The following is a 23817-nucleotide window of genomic DNA, read 5'->3' as shown; positions in this document are numbered from 1 at the left end:
ATGCACATATTCATTTATTTGATTGCAATCAAACATCTGTGGTATACAGTCACAACATTACAAGGGTTGCAATTGATGGCCACATCTGTGTGTGTGTTAAAATAAATTATTCTGAACAATTATTATTTTTATTTTATTACATTCTGTATCAGAGGTGTATATAGTGATATCAGAGGTGTTTATAGTCAATAAAGATGGATTTAATAGCTGGGTACAAGGATTGTGTGTGATTGAAAGTAACTGTTACTGCTATAATTTGCTATCATTTGTTCAGGTTAATTAGTCCTTATTCTGGGTTTGCTGAAGTAGTGTGCATTTGGAGTAAGTCATTTGGATTACTTTACTGGGTCTGTTTTAACACAACCAGATATTTGAGATATGCACAAACCTTCTTTCCCCTTCATGCTGCTGAGCATCTGCTGCTCTGTGTAAGGCAAAATTTTGATTCTTTGGCATTAACTGTTTTGTGATGTCCTTTCTGTTGCCTTACCATACAATATTTGGCGATTATTCTGTTGCTTTATCTGCTTTAGGTCATAAAGTATTTTGTGATTATATTGAGATGAATATTGCTTGCATATGTAGTCCCTGGTGTACTTTTTCTTGCGACTCAGTTTTGTGAATATTTAAAGTCTATTTTCCCTGTCACAAAGAACTCCAGCACCTTACGATCATGGGTAGATTAACGTTTGAATTGTACTCATCTTATTTCTTGTTTTTTAATGAAAGAAAACTGTAAATGTGAAAATTTACCAACTAAGTTTCTTGTTGCAAGGAGCACCAGCACCTTACCTTCACATTTAGATGTATCTGTAGTATTTTCACTGTAATTTCTTGGTGTAGTATTAAACTAAAAGGAAGAATGTTGCCTGAAAGTGTACCAATTGTTCTTGTCCTCAGTATCCTGAATTTCTGTTTTCCTGCTTTGTGAATTATTGCCTTGTGTATGTCTACACTGTGCTGTTAACTACTGTTGTTCTGCATTACTTTATGCATAGGTTTAAACACTGCTGTGTTCTGAGCTAGCTATGTGTGTAAGACACTCATACAATGGGAATTAATGCTAGGTATACTGCCTCTGCCTACCTGTATTACTTTTTTTCTCTCCACCCATGGTATTTTTGTCTCTTGCTCTTTTCCTGAATTACTTGCTCATAACTAATACCCCTCCTCTCTGTTTTTATAGCCCTAGTGGATTTTTCCCTGTGGTTTTCTCCTGGCCACAGTACAGGTAACACAGGTTTGAGGACCTTAACAGATACCCTGCAACTCTAACCATTGGTCCAGAAGCCACCATTTTAAGCTTAAAACAATACCACTGAAGTATGTGTCCCAGTAAATAACTACTACATAAGCTAATATTTTAATTAATGCTAGACGTTATAAGCACAACAAGAATTTACAGTGTTTTTTTTTTTGCTGGTCACCATGAAAAGCAGATGCAAGCAGCTCCCATCCTTTCTCTTTGGTTACCCACTATCCTCATAGTGTTTGTGTATATTCTCCTGTTCTGTACTTTACCCTTTCCTGAATCCATTTCTAGCCTCACTCATAACTGCCTTTCCTAGTGCACTTGCCCTATTTTACTGTCTTCAGACTCTTACATATTTTTTTTTGTTTGCCCTGCTTTTAGCTGCTAGTAATACCTCTCTCTCCCCCTCCAAAGCCCCTCTCTATTGTAGCTTATTTTTAACCCTACGGCACTGGGTTTGCTTCAAGTGAATCTACTTGTGCAGCTTGAGGCCAGTGTCCTTTTGTAAGCTTACTTCTGCTCATATTTTATTTCTTTTTATTTTATTTCTGGTGACTATACCTTTAGAAACTTTATATCCTTGTCTCTTAAGCTAGTTTTTCACTATCTTTTTCTGATTGTTTCTATGACTTCATCTTGACCAGGGTGCTAACCCCGCTCCATTCGCTCCTCTACCCTACCCCCATTTCCACCCACCCCATTACAATTACCTTTATACCTAACTATCCCTCCCCTTCCTGTCCCACTAGCCACTACAATTCCACTTCCTGCCTATTGCCACAACCACCTTACTAATCTGTCAATCTTGTCAACACCACTTCTTCTATACCACTGTCTCTACCTACTCTATCTGACCATATTTTATTCCAACATGTATTATTTTCTAATATCTTCTACACTACCTATTCTCTCTATCTCCACCTCTTACCACTCCAATCTCTCTGACCCACTCCTATGTTCACCAACATCTGACTCATACAACATATATCCAACTACTTCATCTTTTACTATCTCCCCTAATCTCTTTACTACCTATACCTCAAGTCTATATAAACTATCCATAATAAAGATTTTAAAACTTCCCACAAAGCTAAGTCAAAACTATACAAACTCCATCTAGCATCTACTACACACACTCTCCTCACTAAAAACCTACTTTGTTCTGGAGATATCCATCCCAACCCTGGCCCCTCTTCTCTCCCCAAAACTACCTCTACACTGCCCCCATCTTACTCCTCTAACAGTCACCAACCTCAGTCACAACAATCATCTCCATCCAAATACTTAACTATTTACTCATTGAATATTCAGAGTCTAGCAAATAAAGTCACTGAGCTGCACTCATGGATAGCTCTCAATACCCCTCACATCCTCTCCCTATCTGAAACCTGGCTCAAGCCACAAATCACAAATAGTGAAATACTACCACCAGGTTACAATATCTTCCGATCAGATAGACCTGTAAAAAAAGGTGGTGGCATGGCCATCCTCTACTCAAACAACCTTAACCTCTCACTATACCCTTCCCCAATTCTTGACTTCCTCCCAGCTGAAATCATCATCCTTAACTGCCATCTAAATCCTCACAAAAAACTTGCAATAGCCTCTATCTTCCTCCTGGTAACAATCTGCCCATTATTGAAAACATCCTGTCCTGGTTCTCCCACAACATACCATATGAGACACTTATCCTTGGTGATGTCAACATTGATTGGTCCAAACTCACAACTGACTCCCCCCAACTCAGTATCCACCTACACTGCTTCCACCAACTTATAACATCTTCTACTCGCTTCCATAAAAATTCCACTTCCAGCTCCATCATAGACTGGATCCTTACCAATTCCCCCCACCAATGCCACAATCCCACCACCTTACCTGACTCCCTCAGTGATCATCTCCCTACCACCATCTTAAGACACTAATCCCATATTCCTAAACCCCACCTTATCAAAGACTGTCGAAAACTATCGACTTTCAATTCATCCCAATTTAACTCCATTCTCCACAACATAGATTGGTCCATCCTAAAACACATCACCCTAAATGATGCTATAAGCACTTTCAATAGCATCTTCATGAATACTCTGAACTCCTTAGCTCCCTCTAGGAAGATCAGAGTAAAATCAAATAATGCTCTCTGGCTCTCCAAAGAGAATAGGTCCCTTATGAAACAAAGAGATTGTGCTTGGAAAACCTGGACTAAAACTAAACAACCACCTTTTCTTCAAAAATATAGGCAACTGAGGAACCTAGCAAAAAACATACAACTAATGACAAAATGTTATACTATAGCTCTGTTCAGCTTAACAACAAATCCAATCCTCAAAAATTTTGGTCAACTTTCAACAACATCCTCTATCCTGGAAAGCCCTCTGATCCCTCCCCATACCCTAACTCTTCTTCTCAGGAAACAGCTACCCTCCTGAATAAACACTTTATCTCTTCCATCCTAAATCTGGTAGCCTCTAAGCCAAACTCTACTGCAACACTCACCCCTCCAAGTCCCACTAACAAAACGTTTTCTTTTGAGTCAGTTTCCATTACTTACATCAAATCTCTACTACACAAGCTAAAACCTTGCTCTCCTTCCACTGACAATCTATCTCCTACATTCCTCAAACTTGCTGCTGACTCAATTGCCTATCCTATATCTATACTAATTAATTGATCTATTCTGGAATCAACTGTCCCCACCCTTTGGAAATCTTTCTTCACTATCCCTCTTCATAAAGGTGGAAACTCCACTGACCACTCAAACTACTGACCCATTGTCAATCAGTCCCCCCTCTCCAAGATATTAGAAAAATGTATTCACTCACAGCTTCTCAATCACCTCCTCACACACCACTTACTTACCCCTACCCAACATGGATTTCGTCCTCACCACAGCACCACCACTGCCCTTCTCTCCTTCACTCATATCATTGCAGAGGCCCTACACAACAATAAACACATTTCCTGTCTCTTCCTGGATCTCGCCAAAGCCTTCAATACTGTCTCTCATCCTCTACTACTATCCAAACTCACAAATCTCCACCTATCCCCCTCTGCACTTGCCTGGTTTAATACTTACCTATCTGGCAGGGAACAATCTGTCAAATGGCTCTCATCCTCCTCACCTTTCCTTCCCATCTCCACTGGTGTTCCCCAAGGCTCCATCTTGGGACCGCTTTTGATTAACATCTTCACCAATGATCTTTACATCTCATGCAAAGAATCCTCCCTTATTCAGTATGCTGATGACTCCACACTTACATCCATCTCAAATAACATTCCTGAACTACACTCCCTGACCCAACAGGCCCTACTATCCACTGAACAATGGCTCTCTCACAACCTATTGAGCCTAAATCTCAAAAAGACCAAACTCCTACTTTTCCTTCCCCATTCTCTTTCTCATCACAAAACCTCCTTTTTTATTACATCTTCTAACAATACAACTATCCAACCTGACACTCACACAAAACTCCTAGGGGTCATTATCGATGATGAACTAAAGTTCAACCTACACATACTCCAATGTATAAAAAAAAAAAACAGAAATTAGGTCTGCTATATCGGAACAAAAAATTCCTAACCCCTGAATCTAGACTTACCCTGGGCCAGGCACTCCTCCTCCCCTCCCTCTTATACGCTGCCCTAGTTCTTACTAATATACAGGCCTCCACTCTAAACAAACTCCAACAGACATACCATAAAATAGCCAGATTCATTACTAACTCCCCATACAACTCACACCACTGCATTTCTTTAAACTCTCTTCAATGGCTTGAACTTCCCCAATTTCTGCTATCTTATCAATTTCATATGCTACACTCTATTCTTTATAAACCCTCCTTCTGTCCATCTCTATCTTCATTAGTCTCCATCTACATCCCATCCTGGACCCTCCATACTTCTAACCAACAATTACTTGATATCTACCACCCAAAAAGGTCAGTAGGCAAACTTCTCTACAGACACTCCCTTGCTCATGTTTGGAACAAACTTCCCCTTGACTTACGTTCAATCTCCCACACCTCACACTTTAAAAAGTAACTAAAAACTTATTTTCTCAATTCCAGAACCTGCCCTTGCCATGACCCTACCTAGTCTTCCTTCCCTTTATGTACCCTCAAAAGGACCATACTTAGTACCTCATTACACCTCTCTCTCCAATGTGTCTACCATGCATTTGCATAATTTTATACAAACAAAAAATGTTTATTGTTGACCTATTGAACTATATCAATGTAAAATTGTTACTTAACTTCTTTTTAATGCAACTTTAACTTTATGCATGTAACCCAACATATGTGAATCTTTTTGCTATAACTGCTATTATATCAAAACTGTTTAAAATTGTACTTGTTTAAAATGTACTACTGGAGCTTTTCTCCTCGGGTCTCCACTGAAAATGCGCCACAAGCCCAGTTGGACAAACCTGGTTAACAAATGTCAATAAATAAATAAATAATACAGTAAATGATGAGTAAATGGATTATATGTGACAGAAATGACTGCATGTGTGTGTGGGGGAGTGTTTTGCAGTCTATCTAAAAGTAGTAGGTTGGACATTTTTTTTTACTTTCCATCACAGTCAAACAGCAGCACTGTGCTCAGTACAAGGCTATCTGTCGTGGTCTGGGCAGGATGTGTATTGTGATTGCAGCTGATTATTGGCCGAGGGTTACAGTGAGCAATGCTGCAGTCTAACAGCTCTGGTTGAGTTTTTGGCTATGCTTCCCTCCTGTCTCTTTAGGGGTTTTACCCATGTTCTTTATCTTTTTCACCTAGATTCCCATCTGTATATAATATATGCTTTTAGCCTTTTGTGCTTTTACTTTAATCCCATTCTAGCAACAGGAGAGTACACAGAAGGTAACTGCCTTTATTTGATAGGCAGGAAGGCAAGCACTATTCCCCAGTAGGATTTATATATCATTTTTTATATCATTGTAAGTATTTGAGTTACCTGTTTATTGTGGGACTAATGTTTTGTTAGCACTGAACATTAAACTTTAGACAGAACTTATTTCCCTTGGAAGAAAAGAAAAGAAATAAAGCTGGACTTTTTTCCTTAGTCATGATTTTTGATTCAGGTCATCATTAGATCAAAAGGTTGTAAAAAAGCTCTAAGATGCACCCCAGGCAACTAAAACCCTAAGCTTGCAGACCATCAGTTTAATTCAGTTACTGCCTCCAAACTTATTATAGTGGAGTCCTTCCAGTTAGGGTTTGTTAAAAGCATCGGGGAAACTAACAAGTAAGAGAAAATATGAAAAAGAAGAAAGAAGTAATTTGCATGGATGGTGTGGGGCCAAGATGAAGGAAAACAGTGCTGGGGTACAAGGAGGGAACTAGTATGCAACAGCGGAGCCCATGGAGTCCTTTGTCTAGGGTTTAATTTCACTTAAGGCTGACTTTGTTGATTGCACTCAGACACCTGGGGTGTATATAGTCAGTAAAGTAGCAACATTGAGTAGGTACATTCTGAGTTTTATGTGGGCAAAACTGAATGATACCATATATTGTTTGATCACGGGTAATAGCTGTAAAAGAGCATCACCCCATTCCAATTTTCCCCACCCATTATTTTACCTAATGCAGCACCCTTGCTTTGAAGTCACCAGCTGACACTCCTGAAGAGTTCATCAGATTGCAGACTGAAGTAAAATAACACAAGACTCTTTGACCAGGTCTCACCCTGGACAACACTAATGGCAACAACGTACAGAAGGCAAAAAAAACAGTCTGTCTCACCAGACTTCTTGCTGGTGAGTGGCAATGATGCTGAACTCATTAGAATTAGATTTAACATACAGGCTTTTTGCCAGACCTCCCACTATTGTGTGGAGCTGTTTTTTAGTGTAAGCCTCTCTTTACATTTCTTAACAATTGGATCCCACAGATGTAGCATTCAGATAAACTGGATCTTACAATACAGACAGTTAAGAATCCCTGGCCAGGAAAACAGAAACTTTTGTTTCTAATAAAGTGAGCATCTTAAAAGAAAATATCTGTACTGAATCAGTCTAGGTAAACCAAAGTTTTAGCGAAAAAATAAAATCTGTAGGAAATGCCTCATAAGATGAAAACAATGTCTCTGTCTTACCATTCCCTTGCACAATATATGGCTTGGTACTCAGACAAATAAAACAACAAACTGTTTTTAGCTCTCCTTCCTCCACTGTCTGTTGATCATGAACCCCCTCTTGGCCAATCAGCCTATTTGTTCCCCACCACCAAATGAGGAATGACTGGACTGGCCTCTCACTTAGACAGCCACTGGTACAGTTTGAGATCATTACTGTTTTTGTAACATCTTATATAACTATCAGCAAACTTCAGAAAATGCATTCTAATGCAAAACCTGTTATTCTATCAACTTTATAACCAAAGGGGATGACAATGCACTTTTTGGCATTGAGCTTGAGGCCATGGCTTTGACAACAGGCATCTGTCTCAGTGAGGCCCTTTTGTAGGATGTCCACATCGTTAGGAGTTTTGATTATGGCTCCTAGTTTGCAGTCATCTGCGAACTTCGTTAGCCAAAGACCTTCTGTGTTAGCCTGTACTTCAGAAAAGTAGATACCAAACAGGAGATGACCCAGGACTGAACGCTGTGGTACTCCACTTGTCACTTGTCTGAAGTCGGATTTGGAGTCTGCTACTTTCACAGTGTGGTTCTGTCAGTGAGCCAGTTGGCAACCCATCTTGTGATATAGGCATTTATACCTAGTTTAGTCAGTTTATCTATAATTCCAGAGTGGGGGGTGGTGTCAAAAGCCTTGGCGAGCTCTAGATAGGCTGTGTGAACCACCTTACCCTCGTCTATGGCTTTGGTGACTGCTTCAAAGAAGTCTATCAGGTTTAGGAGACATGATCTGCCTTTTACAAACCCGAACTGGGTGGGATCCAGAATTTGGAGATAACAAATGTCTTTGTTTATAGGTTCCATGATGATACGTTCCATGGACTTGCAGACCAGGCTCGTTAGGCTAATGGGGAGGTAGTTCCCAGGGTCCGTGTTGGCTCCCCCTTTATGGAGTGGGATAACCGTCGCTGTGCGCCATTCAGTGGGCATAAAGCCTGAGGTGAGGCTATGATTGAACATGGTGCTCAGGTGGGGTGCCAGTTCATTCTGTAGTTCATGTAGAATGCAACCTAGGATGTTGTCAGGTCCCATGGATGCTGTGTTCTTGGCTTTGGAGAGTGTGGTTTTTACCTGTGCAGCCATAATTACAGGAACTTTGCATTCTTCTGGTATAGAGATGGGCCCTTTAGGGGGTGAGAGGAGGGTAAAGTTAGCACTGAACCTATCTGCCAGGATGGTGGAAATATCAGTTGGTTCTGTATATTTAGTGCCATTGTGCTGTAACTCAGAGCAGATCTGAATGTTGCCATTGAGATTCTTGACATAGTTATAGAATGCTTTGTGGTTGTCTTTAGAATCACTGGTGATTTTGTTTTTGTAACTAGCTTTGGAGGATTTTATGAGGGATCTCAGCTTCTTACTGAGGCTGAACAGGGAGTTCTTCCAATCATGGCATTTTACTATTTTTTGCAACAGTTTCTTTCTTCTGTTCTAGAGTTTGTTTATGGCAGGGGACCACCAGATTGCTTCCTTTTTTTTGGAAGGTAAAATCTTGGTTCTGTTAGGGTAGCATGATCCATGCACTCCTGTAAGTGCTTATAAAGTGCATTTGTGTAGGATTCAGCAGTCGTACCTCTATTGCCCATCTGCATGGATGTCGTGAAGTTGCCACTTCTGTCTTAAGAAGTTTGAAGTTGGCTTTGGAGACATTTATTACGGTGGTTTCCCTAACGGGGTGGGGTGGGGGCGGGATGTGGATGTCTAGGGTGATTAGCTTGTGGTCGGATCTGAGCAATGAGGAATTGACCTCTGGTGTGGAACACCGGTCACCCATGTTGGTAATGACCAGGTCTAGGATATTGCTGCCCCTGGTGAGGGTGTGGATAAGTTGATCCAGGACATTGGAATTTATGAATTCCAGAAAACATTGAGCAAAAGAGTTGATACATGAGTAGTTTTCCAAGTTAATGGTGGGGTAGTTGAAATCGCCCATTATTAGGGTGTTGGGTTGTACCCTAATATTTTCCAGTGTATCAAGAAATGAGGAGTGGGAATCTTGGGGCATGGTGCGGGATCTGTAGCAAGTTACAATTTGGATTGCGGTCTTGCCCAGAGTTAGTTGCACTTGGATAATCTTGGATGCATTATGCTGAGCAACTAGGCTGGAGGTGTGGATACCCTTAATGAATATAGACACGCCTCCGCCTTTAAGGTTTCGGTCCAGGTTAGGTTGCTGAAAGGTATGGTATGAATTACAGCCTGGTAATGCAGGGGTGCTCTCTGGAGGCTTGAACCAGGTCTCTGTCACTGCACAGATGTCGATGTTCTCCAATTTAAGGAGTGCCTCGAGTGAATGCATTTTGATGTTTAGACTTCTAGCATTGAGTAGCATTACCCTCAGATTTTGCTTGCTTGTACCTGTTACAGTGGTGAATTTATCTTTTGAACCTTGCCTAAAAAAGGCGCAATAGGGGTGGCCCATATCCGGAATCCCAAAGGCGACAGCTGCAGGCCATCTCTGGCAAAGCATTGTTGTCTGTCGATCATGTCATCCCATGACATCAGTGTTAAAACTGTAAGACATACAAGGTGTTCACAGACTGTTATGACCAGACTCATTGAAGCTGCTTAACTCTAAATACTTTGTTCCCTTTATTGCTGTACAGCTTGATTACAACTATTACTACATGTTGTGTGCACCTCAGTTTTCATAAATCATTTGCTATAACATGTCATATTACCTGTTATGTAGCAGCTAGTCATAAAAGTATGTGCCTTATTTCTTATTCTAAATAAATATTAATTCCTGAGTTATTTTGTAAAACAATTGGAACTTTTTTAGGAAGAATGACTTACTTATTTATAACTGTGTTTGATTCTACTTTAAGATGATGGTATTATGATCTGTTTATTGCAGGGGGTATGACCACTGGTTGGAAGCATAAAGATTACTGTCAGAATGAAGTCTAAGATAATGCCATTCTTAGCTGGATTTCATACTGTTTATTCCAAACTGTTTTGAATAACATAATCAGTTAACATTTAGGCATATTTATTTGATTTCAGTGGTTTGTACAGTCAGAACAAATATGCATGCCTATGTTCTGATGAATGTAGGTTCATTGAGCGGCTTTTCTTCATTTTCTTTTAATCATGGTTTATCAAAACCACATGCACTTATATTTTTTGAGTTTGTAGTGCACTGCAGTGAGGCCTTTATTTTTCCCATTGTTGTATCACCATGGAGATGGTATATATAAGTTAGCGGTTAGGGGTTCAGTCCCCTACATGGGGGACAGATTGGGGCTCACCTCCCTACAAAATATGCTTTGGTGTTTTTAGGCATTTTCTATTTAACCTTTTTGATAAAGAAAAGTCAATGAAGAATAATTAATTTTTGGGTGATTTACCACAAAAGGAAAGAGATGGGATAACAGAAGAATTACACTGCAGCTATTCTGACTGGGATAGAAATAACTAATAATATCAGCTCATCAGGATAGTACCAGCAAATTTAGTAACATGATATAGCTTCCCATCCTTTCATAAGAATGACTGACAGAAAGATGCCCTAGTATAGAAGAGTATCTCAGTGAATAAAATAAAGGATTGCTGAGAATGCTAATACTGTATATTTTAAACATAGTATTTGCAACTTACCAAATCCAATAAGGCCCAGAGTCTCCCCTCTAATACGAGCTGCCCCGGAGGCCACTTCCCGGATCTGCTCAACACTTTGTACTCTAGTACCTTCACGTAATGCTTGATACAGCCACGTATTCCGTCGATAAAGGTTCAATATGTGACATACTGTTGAATCTGCAGTCTCTTCCACTGCTGCTGAGGGAATATTACAAACTGCAATTCCTACAAGAAAAGAAAGATGACATTTATTTTTAAAGTAAATTTTCAATGATCAAAGCACTGCAAAATAAAAAAGTATATCCACATCGCTAAAATAATATACCATTAATGTATGTGTACTCTCTTAAGAAAACTTTATAGCAAACAAAAGTAACATGCAAGAGGAAAGACTTAGTAAAGCAAGCTCATTCTTAGTAGACTGAAGATTCTGATGGTCTGTTAGATTTTATTCAGTACAGAAGACTACTGCAAAGGGATGACCCTGCCAAACTAAGGTATGAAAAATAATGTTTCTTACAAAATCCTGGGTATTGCTAGCAATCTTTTATTGAAGGTACGAATTGATGTATATGGTACTCATACCTCTTTAAAAGTACAATGTTTTCAGTTGTACACAGATTTAAAGGTGAATAAACCAACACAGAAAGTGATTCTCCACCAAAATCGAAGCTAAAATAAAATAATCAGGGGCATAGCCAGGAATTTTACAATTATACACTATTTGGCATACCAGTTTCCAGAATGTATTCCCCAACTACACATGTAGCTCTTCTTGCCCACATCGGAAGTTAATGCCCCTTGACATCATAACTTTCCAGTGCTGCATATACTGGGAAAAGTAAAATCTGAAACTTAATAAACTGAAACCATGATAAACATGCAGTGGCTTTTTAAATGTAAATTATTCCTCACCTAACTGCAGAAAACAAATAAATAACCTGTTTAAAACATATTGCACAGTGTTTTGTACATGTTGCTTGCTTGGTTAAATCCTTGAATGTAATCCCTAGAGGACTTGGGAAATATTATACTTATGGGATTATATGAATTTATTCAGTATAGTTATTGGAAACTCAAAATTCATATAGTCAAGATGCCCCTTGCAAAAATGTTTTCCTGTATTTAGATTTTTTAGAAACTCGATCATATGGTCTTGACTCAATGAAGTCATACAAACCCGATACTTACACGTCTTTCCCCATTAATACTGTAGCCACTACAATTTGAATTTAAGAACTAACTGTACATGCTGTGTGTCCCACTTTTTTATTTATTTTTTTTTTTTTTTTTAGGAATAAGGATAACTGTTCAGAATGTCGGACCCTGGCTACAGCTAACATAGCAAAACTCCAAACTTATTAAAAATAAAATAAAGTCTTTTTTCCAGAGGAAAAAACAATCCACGTAAAAGTTCAAGCAGATTTTTATTCAATGATGGACAAGCACTCTTGTCTTGGCCCCCAGTGTCTCATGCCCATGCCTGGTATACCAGCCATCCTTATACCCCCACACGGAATATTCTAGTATTTTCTACTGCCAGTTGTGGGGGCTTGAATATCTGTGCTTCCATCTGAGTGGGGTTCTTTTTATACATTGTACCCACAATTCCCTTTCCACCCCTCAACTCTTGTGGACTATGTCTGAAGGAAACTCCCCTTTATGGACCATGCCCCCCTTAGGAGCATCATCTACAAGCACCCTCCCTACCAGGATGGGCATGCCTACCCCTCCCTGCTTCTTCATCAGCTGCCTGACCTGCTAATAAAACCCAGGTCGGCTGTGCAGTAGTTAAGCCTTTATCCCGCTACACCACTAGTATGGCCTGTGTGACCTATATTTATGCGTTTTACAGACTGTTGTTATCATAAATTTAAAAGAAAAACATTTATCAGTTTAGGTAAACTATCCAACTGAACAAGATGTTTTATTATGTCTTGTTATGTATACAATGTTCAGAAGATGACAGAATGCTTGTTCCCAACAAGTGACACCTGTTTTCTCATTATCAAATCACGGACGCATAATATGTCTATTTTTTTATTTTATTTATTTGTCCTTTGATAACCAGAAAAGTCCAACTGAGGCAATGGTTCCTTTTCAGTAGAAGCCCAGGGGGAAAAGCTCCACAACAGATTCAAAACCATTAAAGCAGTTGATGAGTAATTATATACAAGGGGAGAAAAGCCCTTCAACAGATTAAATATTTTACATTGAGCTGAGGTGAAAGGCTCCACAAAACACACATAAAACATTTTACAGTAGCTGATAAGTAATTATATATAAGTGGAGAAAATCCTGACAAAAGATAAAACACAGATTGAAATGCATTTACAGAATATTACTAGAATAAATTGTGATCAAGAATGCAATAGGTACTGAAAGTAGCAGGACACTTTCAGAAATGGACAGCCTATGTCAAGTAAACTAATACATGGTTATTCAAAATATTAGCTATATTTGTAATAATATATGGAGGTGAGAAGTAACAGAGTATTTGGCTGCCAAAACAGACAGAGGAATAGAATAAGATGAGGAGGAGTAATGAACAGGAGGTAAAATTAAGGACAAGGCGAGAAAGAGAGACAGAAAGAGAGAGTTGATTATTATCAGAAAGATGAGAATGTTATATAATGATAGGAGAGAGGAAAATAAATAGCAATAAGTGTGACACTCATGCACTGGCCTGGCAATCAAGAAGCCTCAATCCACACCACTAACACCAGTGACAGGCGTCCATATAGGGAAAGGATAATAAATGCACACACAGTAAAGTACAATTTCACACAGAGATCACAGTCAGTCTGGGGCTGGTTTCTCTCTTTCTCTCCAGGTCCCCAATAAGACTCCCCACTGGCACAGCTATAGGGTCCAGATCTCAGCCTAGTGGGCAAGCTAAAATCTCCAGCGCCCTCTCTGTCCAACTAGTGCTTTGTGTCCCTGCTCAAGTAGCTGACACACACACACACTTTAAGATAAGAGTTATATACAACCAAACAGACACTCCTGTGAAAGTCTGGCACAGGTTCTCCAGCAGTGCTCTTTTTACCCAGACTATATGGTAGTACCACTTGCCACCACCCACTATTTATCAGCTACTAAAAGGCTCTTATGAAAGGGTGTCCAATTATACTGTGCAATATTATTATCCAAATGGTAAGTGTGACTGAACAGCAAGGCTATTGGAGTGGCTTTGTACAATATCACTAAATACATGCAATGTACTCTTAGAGCTTACATTATCTCTACACAAAACAGTCATAGTTGAAAGGTTTAAAAATATTTAATAATAAAAACACAAGACAATACTTCTTAGTACACAGTGCTAGTCAAGAGTTCAGAGATCACAGAGAAAGACTTAAAATAATACAGTAGAAAAGTTCTGACATCTAATCTAATCTTCCTAGTTCCTAGCTATATTTAAGAGACAACACAGTTCTAAAATAAACTTACATATAGAACACAGACAGAGTGCTGGTGAGTTGGATGTTCTCAAGACAAATGCTCAAATGCCCTCTGATTCTCTCTCTTTAAACTGATAATACAGTACCACTGATTCATTTCAGATTACATCATTTCATTTTGGTTCCCAGGCTAACAGAAACTCAGAGGTTAGTAGCCCTTTTGATCTTGCAGCTGGTCAGGAAGCCAGAGCAATAAAAGACATTATACATGCAAATTCTAGCAATTAACTCTGGTCTCAAAACAATAGCCAGAATTCCTTCATCCAGACATCTCAGTTCCGTGTTTTAGATCAAAGAATTATACCATGCTTGACTTATCAGCTTTCCTCCAGCAGAGTGCAATGTGGTTGCATTTTTGAAGTTCAACATTTAGCAAAGAGAACAAGCATGTGGCATACATTAACATTTACAAATGACAGAATTATCTACAAAATTCTATCTGGCTAGGCTGGCAGCCTTCATCTATCTTCACACACCCCTCCCCCGGAAAACTCAAGCTAGTTTTTCAAGTGACCTTTGAGAAATGTTGCTTGAGAGAGTTAGGTCTATCTGAGTATACCTTACCCCATTGCCTGTCTTGAGAGCCCATCTGCGTTGGCATTGCTAATCCCACTGTGGTGCTGCACTGACATATCATACGTGTGCAACCCTAGGCTCCATCTTAGCAACTTGTCATTTTGCTGGCTGGCTCTGTGTAACCATGTTAGGGGATTGCGATCTGTCACTACAGTGAATTTTCTTCCATATAGATAAGGCTGAAGATTCTGCAGTGCCCACACTATGGCTAGACATTCCTTTTCTACAGCTGCACAGCATTCCTCCCTGGGTTGGAGCCTACAACTGAGATAAACTACTGGGTGCTCTTCTCCCTCTGAAGAAATCTGGCTAAGTACAACCCCCACCCCATGGTTTGAAGCATCCACCTGCACAACAAATTTTTTGTTGTAATCTGGATGAGCTAACACAGGGGGTCCTCCCAAAGCCTCCTTAAGCTCCTGGAATGCCCACTCACATGCTGGGTTACACACTACCTTATCTGGCCTGTTTTTCCTTGTCAGATCAGTGAGGGGAGCAGCTATGGCACTATAACTGAGGACGAACTTTCTGTAGTACCTGGACACATAAGAATGCCCTCACCCACTTTTTGGTAACAGGTGCAGGCCATGCCTGAATTACATCTACTTTGGCAGGTTCTGGCCTGATCTTACCACTCCCCACTCTATGTCCCAGGTAGGAGACCTCTGCCATACTCACCTGACATTTGCTGGGCTTAATGGTCAACCCTGCCCTCTGTAGTCTGCCCACCACCTCCCTGACATGCTGTAGGTGCTCTTGGCAGGAATGGCTGTAGATAGCAATGTCATCTAGATAAGTAAGGGCAAACCCTCCTGCTCCTATTAGGATGTGAACTACCAGCCTCTGGAAAGTCACTGGGGCATTTGTCATCCCAAAGGACATCTTTGTGAACTCATACAAGCCAAAAGGAGTCACAAAGGCAGACTTCTCTCTAGCACTGGGAGTCAAGGGGCACCTGCCAGTAACCCTTGGTAAGATCAATAGTTGTAAGACACTTAGCCCCACTACAGCTGCTCTAGGGCCTCATCTGTCCTAGACAAGGGGTAAGCATCTGACTCTGTGTGACTATTTAATTTCATGTAGTCCAAACAGAACCTGGTGCTGCCATACTTCTTTGGCACCAGCACCACTGGGGAGGCCCAGGGACTGTTGAACTCTTGAATTACCCCAAGTTCCAACATTTCCTGTATCTCCTCCCTCAGAGTCTGTTTGACTCTCTCAGGCACCGTATAATGGGCCTGCATAATATGCCTTTGGGGTCCTGTATCCACCTGGTGCTGCACCAGGTAGGTGCACCCTGCTTTCCCAGTGAACATGTCCCCAAACCCCTGTAACAGTGCTCAGATTTCTTGAAACTGGGTAGGAGATAGATGCTGGGACATTGATATCCCTTCCACTGAGGTTTCAGTCTGAGCCTCACTGAGGAGATCAGTCACCAGATCTCTCTCAGACTCCTCCTGCAATCCACTGCAAATGCTCAGCACAAGGGACTCCCTATCATGGTCAGGTTTCATCCCGTTAACATGGTACAAGTTGTGCTCCTGGCTAGCAGTTCTACAATGTATTTAACATCACTTACCTTTCTTACCACCTTGTAGGGTCCCTTCCAAGCTGCTTGCAGCTTGTTGTGTCTGGCAGGAATGAGAACCATTAGCTGCTGCCCTATAGCATACACTCTACCTAGAGCATTCCTGTCATACCAGATCTTTTTCTGCTGCTGAGGATTTCCTGGGCCAAGCCCATGAGTATCCTGATCCTTGTCCTGAGGTTTAGGACATATGCCACAACAGACACCTTGTGAGATTCACACTCACCTTCCCACTCATCTTGAAATAAATCTAGAGGTCCCCTCACCCTATGCCCAGACAGCAACTCAAAGGGTGGAAAAACTGTGGATTGCTGGGGAACCTCTTTGTAAGCAAACAACAGATGGGGCAAATATTTGTCCCACTCCCTCTTAAACTGGTACACAAATGCCTGTAGCATGGCCTTGAGTGTAGAGTTTAACCTCTCAACTAGACCATTAGTCTGGGGATGGTAGGGGGTGGTCTCCAGGTGCTTCACCCTACTTCCACAGACAAGTCAGCAGGTCTGACATGAAATTAGCACCTCTGTCAGTCATTATTTCTTTTGGGAAACCTACCCTGCTGAAAATCTCAAACAAAGCATTTGCCACCTTTTCTGCCTCAATAGAGGACAGAGCCACTAACTCAGGGTATCATGTAGCATAATCCACTACCACTAGGATATACTTTTTCCCTGTGGAACCTGGGGTACTCAGAGACCACACAATATCCATAGCTACCCTCTGAAATGGCTTCTCAATCACAGGCAAAGGCATCAAAGGAGCTCTCACCTTGTCTCCTGCCTTGCCTACCTTTTGGCACTGTTCACAGGTCCTGCAGTACCCTGTTACATCTCTGAAAATTCCAGGCTAATCAAAGTTCTGCATAATACATCTCTGTGTATGTTTTATGCCCATATGAACTGCAAAGGGAATATCATGGGCTATGGCTAGAAGTGCCAGACGGTAGGCTCTAGGCACTACCAACTGCTGTACCCTCTCACCTTCTAGCCCTCCCTCAGGGGTCTACTGTCTATACATTAGTGCTTTGCCCCAGTATACAGATTCCCCCTTCCTTTGAGAATCAGGTCTCTCACTAGCTACCTGCCTCAGGCCTTGCAATGTAGGGTCTGAGAGCTGAGCCTGTCTCCACTCTCTCTTTGTAATCCTTCCCAGCTCCCCTTCCACAGGAAGTCTGGCATCCTTTGACAGTCGTGTCTCACTGTCAGCCTGGTTACTGCTACTCACCTCTACCTTTGCTGTCACTCTGCCCAAGGGAACATCAGTACCCACAAGCAGCTGTGGCTCACCCTCAGTCTCACTGCTACAGTGTAGCTTCCTCCCTGAAGTAACCACCCCACCAGTCCTGGCTGCAAGTATGTGGTCTGTCTGGGTCTCCTCCAGGCTACCAGACCCACATGCTTGTTGCAAAGCCTGACCGCAGGTAACTGCATGAGTGCATGGTACTGCATTATCAAAATCATTCCCTATTAGGACATCTGCAGGGATATCCTCAAACACACCTACTTGCTGGTTTCCTTTTCCACCCTCCCAGTCAAGATAAACCCTAGCCAAAGGTATTTGGAATGGGGTCCCTCCTAAAGCTCTGACTGGAGTAGACTGCCCAGGCAAGTAGTGCTCCTCTGTAACAATTGCAGGCTTTACAATAGTTATGTTAAAGACTGTGTCTCTCTCAGCAATGGCCTCTTTGCCATTCACTACAATAGGATATAACCTCTTGTGGTAGTTTGGTACCCTTGTTGTTTCCAGACAATCTAGTGTTGGCATTTTGTCCTTCTCACTTATTGGATCCCTCAACTTTGTTCCCCAGCTTGCCTCCATGGACATATGTATGCCACATGACCCCACTGGTTGCATTCAAGACATTTAACCCTAGGTCCTGGACATGTACTTGGACTAGTGGCTTCCCCTGCTACTGGCAAATTCTGTTGGGGCAGTCTGGGCTGCCCACCATGGGTTCCTTTAGACCCATGAGCAGTGCTGGGGGTCCCTTTCCTGTGCAGGGATACCCTGCTTCCTAGGTATAGGTCTCCTTTCTTCTCCAACTCATCTGAAGTAGCACATTGTCTATCAGCTAACCAGATCCTCATGTCCTCAGGCAAAGTGCTAAGGGCTTGTTCCCTCACCAAAAGGTCTGCCAGCCCTTCCAAAGTAGTGACCTGACATCCACTCACCCACCTATGAAAATAAGTGCTCAGTTCAGCAACATATTCACACACACTTTCATCTGCCTTGCGTCTATGCTCACAAAACTTTTTCCTATATGTTTCAGGTGTTACCCTAAAAAATTCTAACAAACAGTTCTCAACAGTAGTATAATTAAAACATTCCTGAACAGAAATTTTAGACAAATCAGTTACAGCTTTACCATGGAGTAAGGGGGTCAGGAACTGTACCCAGAGCCTTTGGTCAACATCATACTGTTTACATAGCCTCTCAAACATGTGAATGAAACTATCAAAATTAACTCCCTCTGTAAACTGTGGAAGAAATTTACTGATCTTGTGTGTTTCTGGGGTCTGGTTACTCCCTTCCCCATTACCTCCATGACTCTGTTGAGGAGTCAGCATCTCTTTTTCATGCTGCCTCTGCCTTTCTTTTTCCTCAGTTTCCAGACGTAGCAGTTTCTCATTCTCTTCCAGCCTGCAAACATCGCAGTTTATCATTGTCCTCACTCTCTAGATGCCTCAGTCTCTCTGCTGCTTTTATTTCCACATGCTTAGTCTCCAACTCAAGTTTCTTTAGCTTCAGACAGATTTTTAAGTTCTCTGTAGAAAGGTTGAGCTGTCCATTCTCTGAGTGTGGTACATCTCCACTGCCAGTCTGATCATCCTCCTGGTTGCTGTTTTCTGATGCAGCTGTGACCAAAGCTGCAATCATGTCTGCCTCAGTCAGGTTTCCATGCACCAGTCCCCTAGCCTGGCACATTTCAGCCAGCTGGCTCCTTGTCAGCTTTCTGTACTCCCCTGATGACACGCTTGCCTGCTCTCCCTGACTAACTAAGCTAACAAAAGAAATAAAACTATTGTGATCTGAACTCTGAGTATTCACTGTGTGGCTGATTTAGAGTACAAAAACACCTTCAGTGATCACTGTACACAAGCTACAGGAATTCACTATCCACACCACTACAAACCAATTGCCAACTAATTAATATGTGGTGTGGATATCCCACCACTGCCAAAGAATTAATATGTGATGCCCATGCACTAGCCCAACAATCAAGGAGCCGCAATTGTCACCACTAACACCAGTGAGGGGCATCCATATAGGGAAAGGATAATAAATACACACACAGTAAAGTACAATTTCCCTTAAGAGCACACAGAGATCACAGTCAGTCTGGGGCTGGTTTCTCTCTTTCTCTCCAGGTCCCCAATAAGACTCCCCACTGACACAGCTATAGGGTCCAGATCTCAGCCTAGTGGGCAAGCTAAAACCTCTAGCACCCTCTCTGTCCAACCAGTGCTTTGTGTCCCTGCCCAAGTAGCTGACACACACACATACACACTTTGAGATGAGTTATATACAACCACACAGAGACTCCTGGGGAAGGATGGCACAAGTTCTCCAGCTGTGCCCCTTTTACCCAGACTATACAGTAGTACCACTTGCCACCACCCACTAATATTTATCAGCTACTAAAAGGCCCTTATGAAAGGGTGTCAAATTAAATTGTGTAATATTATCCAAATGGTAAGTGTGACTGAACAGCAAGGCTATTGGATTGGCTATGTACAATATCACTAAATACATGCAATGTACTCTTAGAGCTTAAATTATCTCTACACAAATCAGCCACAGTTGAAATGTTTAAAAGTATTTGATAATACATAATGAAAACACAAGACAATGCTTCTTAATACACAGTGCTAGTCAAGAGTTCAGTGATCACAGAGAAATGCTTAAAATAATACAGTAGAAAAGTTCTGACATCAGTACAGAAAAAAACTAATCTGATCTTCCTAGTTCCTAGCTATATCCAAGAAAAAACACAATTCTAAAATAAACTTACATATAGAACACAGGCAGAGTGCTGGTGAGTTGGATGTTCTCAAGACAAATGCTCAAATGCCCTCTGATTCTCTCTGTTTAAATTGATAACACAGTACTACTGATTCAATTCAGATTACATCATTTCTTTCTAGTTCCCAGGCTAACAGAAACTCAGAGGTTAATAGCCCTTTTAATATTGCAGCTGGTCAGGAAGCCAGAGAAATAAAAGACATTATACATTCAAATTTTAACAATTAACTCTGGTTTCAAAACAATAGCCAGAATTCCTTCATCCAGACATCTTGACTCCGGGTTTTAGATCAAAGAATTATACCATTCTTGACTTATCAGCTTTCCTCCAGCAGAGTGCAATGGTGTTACATTTTTGAAGTTCAACATTTAGCAAAGAGAACAAGCATGTGGCTTACATTAATATTTACAAATGACAGAATTATCTACAAAATTCATTTTGGCTAGGCTGGCAGCCTTCACCTATCTTCATAGTAAGTTTCTGCTGAAGAGGTAGAAGAGCACACATTAGTAGTATAGTATCATTAAAATGAGAGCATCTTTTGATGTTAGGCCATTACTACCTGCTAAGATATGGAGGTGTTAGGCTATCTACCTGTCCTGACAGCATCAGACTAGTGCTTACCAACTTAATATCAACAGGGTAAAGCTGACAACTGCTTATTTTGTTCCCTTCTATAGTGACTATGACCACAGACTTGTACATAATTAACCTAAACCAACATATATTGAGTCTATGTCATATACATGAGAATGATATTTTAACAGACTCTTGAGTCCTTTGTCTTTTGCAAAAGACAGGCATATGTGGGTACTTTTGTACAGCAAAGAATTATCAATCAGTATTGTGTTATGATGTCTCCTGGAGGTAGCAGGTACACACTGAAGAGCAGTGGTGAAAGAAGACTGCTCCGAGGACTCCACACTGCAAAGAAAAATATAACAAAATATATATAATAAAATAAAATCTATCCCTCAAAAAATATCAGAGTGAATACGGACACAGTTATCAGATCAGAGAGAGTCTGTGTCTGGTTTTAAAGTACAATGTGTTTTAAATGCTACTGTAAAGTCAAGGAGAACCAATCCAGAAAGGGACTGGTGGTCTCTTACTAGAAATGTATTTAATTCAGTCTGATACCTAAAGCCAGCTTGGGGTGTCTCAAGGGTATGATGGTTGAGTAGATGTTTAAACTGGATGACTACCAACTTCTACAATACCTGCCTTAACAATGAGAGGCTAAAGAAGGCCTAAGTTGGTCAAGTTATCAGAATGAAAAAATAGTTTATTTAAAAGTGGTTGAATTAAAACCTATTAAGAACCATATTACCACAGTCTAATCATGTTCAGGCAATCCTGATAAAACTCTGCCCAGAATATCAAAACAACCCAAAAACAGGAGAATGGTCCAAGATCAAAATTAAATTTTACCTGCTGATATAAACTTGTGTCTTTCCATGCTTTACATAAAGTGAGATTTATCCAGCAACAGGACAATGAAACTCAATGCCAGACAAGGGATAATGCCTTCAAACTGAGGAGGAACACAGTAACATATACCTTTCAACTTCTTACAGCATGAAATCTGGACATAGCCATAAACAATGGGTGGAAAAAGGCCCAAAAATAGAGATAATTTAGAAATATTGCTCTTACAAACTTAGAAAGTTGATAAATTAACAGATTTTGCATTACCATGAATTTTCTGAATGGTATGAAGTCTGAAACTCAAATGACTGTCATTATTTTCTGACTTCAGTGTTCAATAATGATTCGACAGAAAACCACAATTATAAGAAAAATGGTTTACAAATATGAGGGAAAACCTAGACATTCTGTAAAAATCTGTACAATTGAGAGGTATGCACTAAAACAAAATCCTGTATTCCTTATCCACAACGAAGTTGTGTAAAATTCTTCAAGTACTCCTGAGATAAAGGCCTTAAGATGAAGACAGATTAAAACTGCAAGTTGTATCTACTACTTTAAAGAGCTGTGTTTGGATTCATATTATTCATAGTACGTATCTCTTGGGACAGTCATTTTGCCTTTTTATGAGACTCTTTTGTCTGATATAGTTCATAATGGTTTGCAATCTCAGTCTGTAAATCAAGTTCTCAGCATATTTACTGTAACCAGCATCACCCCTTTTCTCCATTGTCTCCTGAAACTGACAATCTGAAGATAGGGAAGGAGCATGTTTTGGTGTTGTTGGCCTCAGTGTGTTAGTAATACTACCGATAAAGTGGCAATCTGTGATATGTGTCATGAACATCTCTCTTCAGTAAGAAAAGCTTAAGTACCAACTTAAGGGTCACATAATTCATTTTAATGTCGGACAGGCACTTAAACATATTTATCAAGATAAGTCCAGAAAAGGGGGCATCTGAACTGAGAATGATGATGGGCTGGTCAGTTCCTCTTAACATTACACCTTTAAACCAAAAGTAAACATCACAACTGAAAAAGTGAAGTTCACTAAATGTCTACCTGAAGAGCACACAAGGCAGTTTGAAGTGTTGGGCTTGATAGTACAGAGGGACAGTTTAACTTGCTTAATAGGTCACTTCTTCAGAGATCCAAATTCTGTGAGAATTAACGAAAAAAGTTGAAGTAATTTGAAGCTTTAATACTAGCAAGTTCATAAATAACTGGAAATTCCAACCTAAAATATAAGAATTCAATATCAGCCGTTGCATGGGCATTCCCTGTTTAGAAATGGAGCTCAATATCAACAAAAAAGTCTCCAGTTTCTTGTAAGAATAACTTATTTCCTGATGGACAGTAAATAATCCTCTGTTATTTTTATCAATGAAGTTTAAGGGTCTGATCATTCCAGAAAGTAAATCATTTACAGAAAAGGAAAAAAAGAACTGCTCTGACAATATCTTTACCATTAAGACAAGCATGCAAATTTTCTCTCAAATGAGACTCACAATGAGCACTAGATGATAAGAACCAACATGCTCAAGCAAATTGTATACCTTGTTGAACATAAACACACAGACTGAGCCATACAATTTACAGGAGACTGTAGAACTAATTTCATTACAAATATACTATTAGACTTTGCTGCAGTTTGTCTGAGGACATGTGATACAGCATAAAACATTAACGTGTGAGGTTCCAATCAGTCCTCACATCACAAAGAAACAAATGAAGGTTTTGGAAAGAGCAAAGACCCCTTCCTCA

The 23817-nt window shown here is 40.5% G+C and overlaps 1 protein-coding gene across 8 annotated transcripts in view; it reads right to left on the bottom strand.

Annotated features, from left to right (window-relative positions):
• Nucleotides 1-23817, bottom strand: part of CTBP2 (C-terminal binding protein 2) — a 2784951-nt gene that overhangs the window by 214558 nt on the left and 2546576 nt on the right. For all 8 annotated transcript variants that reach the window (XM_044056194.1, XM_044056191.1, XM_044056196.1 and 5 more), the window contains one exon: nucleotides 10992-11198. In XM_044056194.1, the coding sequence (XP_043912129.1) occupies nucleotides 10992-11198 (207 nt within the window). The remainder of the gene's footprint in view (nucleotides 1-10991; nucleotides 11199-23817) is intronic.

The sequence above is a fragment of the Protopterus annectens genome, chromosome 14.part0, assembly GCF_019279795.1.
Source record: "Protopterus annectens isolate FY-2018-M chromosome 14.part0, PAN1.0, whole genome shotgun sequence".
NCBI classification, from domain to species: domain Eukaryota; kingdom Metazoa; phylum Chordata; order Ceratodontiformes; family Protopteridae; genus Protopterus; species Protopterus annectens.
Note: the sequence above shows the minus strand (reverse complement) of the source record. Positions and strands in the feature narration are given on the sequence as shown.